The 9,642-nt window shown below is 48.8% G+C and overlaps 1 protein-coding gene across 7 annotated transcripts in view; it reads left to right on the plus strand.

The window, feature by feature from the left end:
• Nucleotides 1-9,642, plus strand: part of CLEC16A (C-type lectin domain containing 16A) — a 250,398-nt gene that overhangs the window by 189,989 nt on the left and 50,767 nt on the right. For all 7 annotated transcript variants that reach the window (XM_064295577.1, XM_064295579.1, XM_064295578.1 and 4 more), the window contains exons 20-21: nucleotides 2,183-2,387; nucleotides 4,280-4,447. In XM_064295577.1, coding sequence (XP_064151647.1) covers nucleotides 2,183-2,387; nucleotides 4,280-4,447 — 373 coding nt within the window. The remainder of the gene's footprint in view (nucleotides 1-2,182; nucleotides 2,388-4,279; nucleotides 4,448-9,642) is intronic.

Below are 9,642 nucleotides of genomic sequence, written 5' to 3' on the forward strand. Positions count from 1 at the left end.
AGACAATGAAAGCCAGGTCAACCTTTTTTCTTTTGGTCATCTTCCAATAGCTACTATTCGTCAGGTCGTTACTACGTGCCAAGCTCTCTGCTTTAAGTGTGTAATATCTCACCTATTTCTCACTGCAGCCTCTCGGTGCAGGTGTTATTTCCAAGGAGCCCGTGCCAGGTTCAATGCCTAAGGGTAGTATGTGCGTGTCTGACTTTATGTCTACCTCTCCTGTCTCATGCCTTTATCTTAAATCACCTCAAATGCTGGTGGAAAGCAAAATCCTTATGCAGAATCCAGTCTGAGATTTCAGATCGGATTCGTCCTTATTACACTTGCTTTGTGCTAGTTTCTTTTCTACGTTTCAAATGTAGCTTTCTTCAAATCGCTGTTAAATGGCCATCCCTGTTCCTTTCCCAGGGTTAGCTTTCTTCCCAAATTCTTTAGAGACCAGAAATTCTTCAAAAATACACTGATGGCTGCCAACAGTGCCCCTTCTTAAGAGAAACAAGGAAGAAATCGGTTGGTAGATAAGTGAGTACATCTAGTGGCATGCCAGATGGCAATAGGAATTTTGGTTTTTACCACTGGTTTCTTTATATTAAGAATTGTTGGAGCTCAACTGTTGAGTTACACGTGGGCGGAGTCTGTGGAGCATGTTTTTATCACAGGTGACTCTGCTTCTTGTTGTTGTTAGCTGCCATCGAGTCATCCTCTGGCTCATGGTGACGCCACACACAACAAGAATCAGACTGCTGTGATCCATGTGGTTTTCACTGGCTGATTTTCAAAATAGATCGCCAGGCCTTTCTTCCTAGTCTGAAAGCTTCACTGAAACCTATTCAGCATCATAGCAACGTGCAAGCCTCCGCCGAGAGATGGGTAGCGGCTACGCATGAGATGTATTGGCTGGAAATCAAACCCAGGTCTCCCACATGGAAGGCAAGAATTCTACCACTGAACTGCCACTGCCCCCGTGACTGTGCTTTTAGGGCCCATGTAACTTTTTAAAAAAAATAATTTTCAATTATACAAGTAATACATGACAACATTCTCCTTAGCGATGAATGGGAATACTTAGAGAAGGCAGAATTCTTACGGGCCACGACTTCTAATCCCAGCCCCTTGCCTAGATTGACCAGGGTCCTCTGTTTGGCATATGTCCTTCCACACCTTTTCCTGCATGTGTTCTCATGGGAAGTATATAGTACTTTTGGGGGAAAGTTGATTGCGTGTGTTTTAGATTAATCATATAAAACCATGCCTATTGTTCTCAGAGGAGCTCTGGTGGCGCAGTGATTAAGTGCTCGGGCAGCTAACCAAAAGATCGATGGTTCGAACCCACCAGTGGCTCAATGAGAGAAAAGACCTAGCAATCTGCTCCTGTAAAGATTACAGCCTTGGAAACATTATGGGGCAGTTCTACTCTGTCCTACAGGGTGTCTATGAGTCAGAATTGACTCAATGGTAATGGGTATTGTTCTGCAACTTGCTTTTTCTGTCAGCAGTTTGTCTTGGAGGTCTTACAGTATTAATGCATGTGGAAATCTACCTCATCCTTTCCAATTCTGCATGGTCTAACCCACTGCTGCTGGCTTAGCCTTCTACCTATTGCTGGGTGTTGAGGCTGCAGCCATTTCTCACTGTTTTATAACCTCATTGGCTGTTCTTACAAATAAAGCCTGCCTGAGCACATACGTGAGTATTTCTCTAGGCCAGATACAAAGAAGTGGACTTGCTGGGCCATAGGGCCGGAGCATTTTTTATATCTCAGTCAAGGGTGCTACGCTGCCCTCCAGAGTGGCTGCTCCCTTATGCCCTCCCTCCCACAGGGTGAGGGTGCCTGGTGCTCATGGTCTTGCTCTGTTAGACTTGGGAGATTGATGGTCTTCTTCAGAACAAAGGGAAAGTTGGATTTGAGGGACCTCTTTCTGGACTCTGCCTACTTACCTTGTTATTATTAGGTGCCATTCAGTCAATTCTGACTCATGGCTAGCCCATGTGACAGAGTGGAACTGTGCTCCATAGGGTATTCTTGCCTATAGTCTTTACTGGAGCAAATCGTCAGGTCTTTCTCCCGCGGAGCCGCTGGGTTGGAGGCCCTCTTTCTAGATGATGCATGGGTCCCCCAGCTTCTGAGCAGCTACCCTCCCCCTGAGCCTAAGAAAGACCCGTCCTTCTCCTTCCACTACAGGACATGCAGGTGACTGGCGTCGAGGATGACAGTCGTGCCCTGAACATCACCATCCACAAGCCTGCGTCCAGCCCCCATTCCAAGCCCTTCCCCATCCTCCAGGCCACGTTTGTCTTCTCAGACCATATCCGCTGCATCATTGCCAAGCAGCGCCTGGCCAAGGGCCGCATCCAGGCCAGGCGCATGAAGATGCAGAGAATAGCTGGTGAGTAGTGAGCCCTGGCAGAGGGTCCTCTGGGCCCTTAGAGGGCAGAAGCAGCCACAGGTACGAATGTGGTCTTCACACTGACCTTAGCACCCCCATAGCTCATCTGGAAGAGGATGGGTACGGCTCAGGAATTAACTGTGCTTTAGTGAGGAGAGACCACTCAGAATTTCCCACTTCTTAGGTGTTTGACTTCTAGAGAGTCTCTGGGGCTGCGTGAAGAGACAGAGAGCCCTCCCCAGCAGGCAGGAGGCCATGAAGAGGCAGGCATCAATGTGGGCGTTTAGCAAGGAGTGAATGTTCTCATTGCCCCACACTGAAACTCTCTGACTTACCTTTTCTCTACTACCTCTGATCCTTCCTTAAGACAACCTTTGAGATCAGTGGGACCTGTTTCACCCATTCTGCAGATGAGGAAACTGAGCTAAGTGACATCCAAAGTCACACAGGCAGCAAGTTGGCAGAAATTCCTACTCTGAATCGCAGTCCCTTCCTCCTCTCCCCTCCCAGTGCTCACAAGAGGCAGCCCTCCTTGGTGAGGGTTTTGAGACCAGCATGCCTGCATTCACAAGTCAATTTACCTTCCCTATCCCAAAAAAACCCAATGCCGTCGAGTCGATTCCGACTCATAGCGACCCTATAGGCCGGAGTAGAACTGCCCCGTAGAGGTGGTGAATTTGTGAGGAAGCCCAGTGCCTTCCAAGGGCAGGAAGGCCCAAGCTTTCTTAGAAGTCAAGGCCACTGAATGAGGGCATTTGCTCATTATGGTGAATGGCCTGGCAGCCCCTGGGGAAAAGGTATCTGTTGCCTCCTAAGATTATATACAGTCTTTCTCGGGATACGCAGCACCTTTCGGCTCAGGCACCAATCACTGATCCTTCTCAGGCGGTTGCTGGAAGGATTTCCAGCACATTGTGGGGCAAGAGGGGGCTTTCTCAAGGGATTGCCTTAAAATAAACCCTAGAGGGCTGGGTTTCTGGAGATGGCAGATTCCATTCCTGTCATGCCCGCCAAGGTCCTGGTTGATCTGGACGGACGGGCCTGTGTCCCGTGGCTCTCCTGACCTCGTTTTTCATTCAGCTGAAGCTTGGCCTGCAGAATCATTACAGAAGCATTTTGTAATGTGCAAAGTGACTGAAATCACTCAGGCCTTTCTTTTCAGATTTATTTTCAGAGGACTTTTTTTTTTTTTTTTTTAGTGTAAAGCAATTTCCCACAGCTGGCATGGAGGCTAAATATTTCATTTGAAAATTGAGAATTATGCTGTACAGTGGCTGTTAGAACTAACGCTTTGGGTATTTCTTAAATTGATTTTAAAAAGCCCTACCAAATTGATATATCATGAGATTTGTTTATGGAAGGGAGGCTAGCAACTGTGACAGAAACACACCTACATAGTCATAGGTATTGTTTCCCACACACTTCTCCCCACACACACACGTGTGTATGTGTGTGTGTGTAGATATAGATTGTGTGTGTGTGTGTGTGTGTGTGTATGAATGAGTGAATTTTCTGGGCAGAATTGATCCCATTTACTTTGGGGCCTGAAACAGCACCAGAAGCTAAGCCTTGGCGAGGGTCATTCGTGTTGGAAGCTGAGAATCTGAGGTGGAGACTGGCCTGGCATCAGTAACATTTGAGGAGCAGGCCTGGCTCCCCTTGCTCTCCTTCGTGGCCTGAATACCCCCCGGGCATCGGCTGTGTTTCGAATATCAGGCAGTATCTTTGGTGTTAAATTGTCTCTGCATCTCAAGGCTGCCTGCCTAGCACCTCCCAAGTGACACACCTGGCAGGGCCACAGCCACTCTGGTTATGATCCCCCCACACAAAGCCTCGTCTGTACCCCTACCCCCTTGGTGCTAAGAATGAACCATGGTATTGTTTAAATGTAGCCCTCCTGGACCTCCCAATCCAGCCGGCAACCGAAGTCCTGGGGTTTGGGCTTGGTTCCACCACTCCCACCCAGCACCTGCCTTTCCGCTTCTACGACCAGTGCCGCCGGGGCAGCAGTGACCCAACAGTGCAGCGCTCTGTGTTCGCATCCGTGGACAAGGTGCCAGGTAAGCCAGCCCCTATCCTGCAGTACGCCCTGTCCCCCCCTTGATGGGGCCCCGCAAGGCTTGCTCTCTGTGATGCCTGTATGAGCTGTCTGTCCCTCCCAGCAATCCAGGCAGCTCGAAGCTCCAGTTTCTTAGAACTGATATAAGCACATCACAAGATTAAACACAAGCCCGGGAAAAAAATCTTGTCTTTGTTTTTGGTGTTTTGCTGCCTTGGTTTAGTTTTCCAGAGATTTGTTGGGTATGTGGAAGAACTTCTTAGAATTAAGACTAAGAAGTTTCTTGGAAATTTCTTGGAAATACTTAAATTATTAGTAATGAGGTTGTGGGAGAGCGATTTCCTTCTCCGCGTAAGATGACTAGAAAGAGATAGAGTGTGGTTCCTGCTCCAAACCTCTGAAGAAGTGAGACTTCATAGGAAGCAGCACTGCCCAGGATGGCTCCTTGTTTATCCCATCAGGGGGCGTCTCTTCCCACGTTCACTAAAGTCATCTCCAGCCCCTTTCTCCCTCCCTCCAACCCTCCAAAAGACAAGCATAAATCGAAAGCTCAAGGTCAACTTGGCAGAGCACTTCCTCTACAGAGGAGTGGGCTCGGCCTTCCTGTGCTGACACAGCAGCTTCAAGTAGCTCCACATGCATCCTGATCCCTCGAAAGAGAATGTTTCTCTGGATTACAAAACTTCAGACAACCAGCCAAGCTCTCCTCTGCAACATAACCTCCCCACCACCACCCACCCACCACCACTGTTAGGGTTCAGAACTTAAGTTGCAAGTGTTGTGAAATATTTTCAAAAGCAACTATTAATTTACAAACAAAATGCAGCCAAAAGAACCTGTCCAAAATTAGGGTCTTTGTTTTCCCCCACATGATTCATTTTATTTTCAGTCTTTGGCTTAAAAAATATATACACTCCAGGCATATGATTTTTAAAAATCCAAGCAAGGATGTGGTAAAATGAAAAATCAGTTTTTCCCAGCTACGCACTGTCACCGAGCTCTTACATACCCTTCCAGAAATGCGTGTTTGGATGCCGGGTCTGTGCTTTTGCTCATTTGCTTTTGCACATGGGTTATACTGTACATGGGATGTTGCTGCACTTTGCCTTTTTTCACTTAGTGACAAGCCATTACACCTCAACGTCTGTAACTTACCTTCACTGCCATTAGCAGTTGTATGGTATCGTACCCAATGGGTGGACCAAAAAACCTTTTACAGCCATTTCCTATTGGTGGACGTTTGGGTCAGTTCCAGCGTTTGCCGTTTGCCGTTACAGCATCACAGTGAACATCTCTGGGGTATCTCAGTGTGATCATGTAAGCCTTACTTGTCAGGGGTAATTCCCAGCAGTGGATCTGCCAGACCAAAGGGGACATGTTTTGTAATCTTGGTGTAGCCCCAACCTGCTCTCTAGAACAAAGTATACCAGTTGCTCACTCTGCCACTCGAAGTTTGTGACTGTTTTCATTCTTAAAACCAATCTTGGGCTTCAAGATTGATTATCTCTCCACCTCTGGCTTCAGCTGTGAGAATGGATATGATTCTGCTTGCCCCAAGGCCTGGCGGATTCTTCATTAAAAAAAATTCTCCAGGTTGCTCCATGTTCTGTACAGATGGTTGCTAAGTAAATATAAATTCTGACTGTGAGTCTAAATACAGATTGGCTTGGTAAAAAATCTTTGCTTTAGGGTCACTGGGGCTTATTTCAGCTTGGGAACTTACTGGTTAACGAGAAAAGCCCAGGCCTTATATCTGCTCCAGTCCTTTTTGGAACAAGGCGGGGTATGAATAAAGAAATGGAGCCAAGTGTCGAGTCATTTGGCATCTGCTGCATCCCTTTTCTGTTTGCAGAATGTATGACTTGTTACTGACTTCTTCCACCAGGCCTGGTCTTCCAGGGGAGGTGTGAGGTCACCAACTGTTGGGGGTGTGGTCCCAGGCTCAGGGCATTTGAGGCTGTGCCGGTCAGGACTGCATCAAGTCAAAGGCAGCCAGCGGCTGGAGGCAGCCATCCAACCCTTGGCTGTGTCTCTCCCCTGACAGCCCCTGGGAAGTGCCACTCAGGTCCAGAGGATAGGGGGGCAGTAATACTTATATTCTCTTGGCCCTTGGGACTAGTGAAATGACCCAAAGAGCAAGTTGAAATCGCTGAGCTCTGTCTGAGTCAGAGGGAGGGAGCTGTGGGGGAGGGGCAGGAGCTGGCCTCACCTTCTCCTCCTGCGAACCTGCACCTCACTGTCAGCCCCACAGCAACTCAGTGCTCAAGCAAGCGTTTACCTTACTGCCTCTCTGCCCCCACCTACCAGATTGGCCAGTGCCACCTGCAAAACACACCCCCTTTCTTTCCCCCTCCCTGCCAGCAACATCTCTCCCCAAGATCATGGCAGCCACAGGATTCGCTGGCCTCCAGTCCCATCCTCCTCCCTTCCATTCGGTCAGAGAGATCTCCTAAAACATAGGTGACGTCCTCCCCCTGCCTACAGCCCTCCGCTAGCTTCCTGCCACATACAGAATCCACGTCTGTCACTCTGACTGCCAGGCGCCGTGTGATTGGCCCCAGCCAACCGGTCAGACACAAGCAGCTCCCACACACACACCCACCTCGCCCCACACACTGAGCAGCAGCCTGCTGCTGCGCCCCTAAATCAGCACTTCTCCAGCTCACCTCAGGATCCCTGTATACTTTTCAGAATGACTGAGGACCCCAAAGAACTCTAGTTTATGTGAATTATATCTATCAATATTTATGGTATTAGAAATTAAACCCGAGGAATATTTACATATGTATGTATGTATTTAAAAATAGCAGTAGTACACTCATCACATGTTATGTAAATATCAGAGGTTTTGTGAAAAATACTTCTGCTTTCCAAAACAAAAAATAATGTTTTAAATTTTTGCAAATCTCTTTAATACCTGGCTTAGTAATAGAAGACAACTGGGTTCTCATATCAGCTTCTGCACTCTATCTATTGAGATGTCATACATAGTGCGGCCTCTGGAAGACTCTGTACACTCACGAGCCAATGTGTGTAAAAGGCCACTAAGGTCTTATTATTTTTAATAAAAATAGCTTTGATCCTAGGAACCCTCTGAGGGTTCCCTGGACCAACCTTTGAGAACCAGTGCTCTAAGTCACAGCTCTTTCCCGCCTTGAGACTTTTCATTAGGTATACTACTCTAGTTCTTCATATGGCTACCTCATACTAATTGCTCAAGCCTCAGTCCGCACGCTGCCTCCTCCTTGGAGAGGCTAAGGTTTCCCCCTCCCCTCCCGTCACATTAGCCTGCTTCTATCTTGCCCTCTGCAGTTCCTTGCCTGGCTGACATGTTTGTGTACCTGACCGTGGTTTCTCCTGCGTGGAGAATGTCACCTCCGTGGGGCCTAGTCTGTCCTGTTCACCGCTGTGCCTAGCACCATGCCTGGCACATAGTAGGTGCTTAACAAATCTTCATCAAATGGCGAACGAGCTCATACATGTTCCCTGCACAGCCTTGGAGCAGATCCCACCTCCTGCCTTCTCCCTCTCTGGACACCATGAAGACAAGGAAATTCCCTGGACGTCTGTTGGTTTAGGCCTCGGCACTTTGACAAGGGAACTGAGGTGCATTCTGCTGCTTGATTTCTGTAGCAAAGTGAGTGAGATGTGTGTCTGGAGGCCAGGTGCCCCCGTGATAGCTTTGAGTTGGTCACACACAAACTAAATTTCACTACCCTCTCCTTATTCAGAGGATTGCAGTAGCCACAGAGTAGGACCTAAGGGAAGCCGGCGGGTGCTGGTCCCCTGAAGTGGCCATGTTTGCCTCTGGCTGCAGGGCTTCAGTGAGACCCTTTCCCGCCTTCTGTAATGGCGTTGCTCCTTGTCCCTCGCCATAGGCCACACCATTGCAGAATCCCAGGCTGAGTGGGATCCTTGTTCTTCCTAGGGAATAATACACCAGGAAGAAAACAGCTCCTGGCCACGTGCCTCAAGGTGCCTTACAGAGGAGCTTACTTTATTATGACAAGTCTTTGGATTTTATCTGCAGGCTCAGGTAATTGTCATGCAGCAGTCCGGCTCCCCTTTAGAAGCTATAAACAATTATATTTGGTGAAAATATACCTTTCATTTCCTTTGAGGAGATATTAAAGTAGAATATAAATCAGGGCTAACAGATGACTAGCCACTTTGGTGTGTTTTTTTCTTCTTCCATTTGGCGTAGAAAGAAATCACAAATTCTGTTCATTGGCCGGTTTTATGTTGGTGGTGCTCTCCCCCACAGAGTGTTCAGCTCCATGAGGGCAGAGGCTTGTGGGCACCCCTGGCCCAGGGAGGGAGGGAGTCAGTGACAGCCAGGGTGGCAGTGGGCAGGTGCTGCCGGGTCTAGAGGCTGGCCTGAGCTCTTGGTGACTTTGACATGCAGCATTCACATGGCTAGTGCCAGAGATAAGCTCTGTCCCACGGACCCACAGTGACAACAAATTTATAGACTATGCCATTGGTAGAGGAGGAGTCCAAATCTAGCCCATGAGGACAATCTTTACATAAATACTCAGTGAGCCTGTGGACCCCAGAACAGAAGCTGTTCCCTGGCAGTGACCCTGGAGCTTTGGGACAGCAGTCTCTATTCCAAGGGCTAGAGTTCTGGTTGGCTCCCCAGCGCAGTCTCATCCCTCATTCCTGGGGTGCCTCCCAGTCAAGAGTCTGCTCAGATGGTGACATAGTAGCAGAGCACCCTCAGGTTCACCTGGATGGAGGCTGGGGTCAGGTGGGGAGGGGAGGGTTGGCAGAATACCAGTCCTCTGGCTCAGTATCTCCCTGTGCCCTTCCTAACTCATACCCAACAGGGCTCTACTCCCAGCATGTGCTACAGGGATTTGAACAGGACAGCCGGGAAGGTTGATGCCCCCAGCCCTCACCGATGGGGATTTAGTGATATGACAAAAAATAAAGTCACTCCTCTCCACCTCGCCTGTCATCAGCTGCCCCGCCAGCCTGTCAGTTCTGGGGCAGGGACTGGGTCTGCCTTTCACAGCTCTCTACCCTGATAAACACCCCCCAGTACCTTCTGGAACACCAGCTCCTTTCTCCGACCCAGAGCCCTGAGGGATGGGGCCCCACCTCCTTCCCATATCAGTGTCATCCTCTCTCTGCCTCACTTCTCTTCAGATGCCTGTCTCTGCTGCACTGGCTTTCTGTCTGCCCTGCGAGGGC

This window comes from Loxodonta africana, chromosome 12 (genome assembly GCF_030014295.1).
Source record: "Loxodonta africana isolate mLoxAfr1 chromosome 12, mLoxAfr1.hap2, whole genome shotgun sequence".
Taxonomy (NCBI): Eukaryota; Metazoa; Chordata; class Mammalia; order Proboscidea; family Elephantidae; genus Loxodonta; species Loxodonta africana.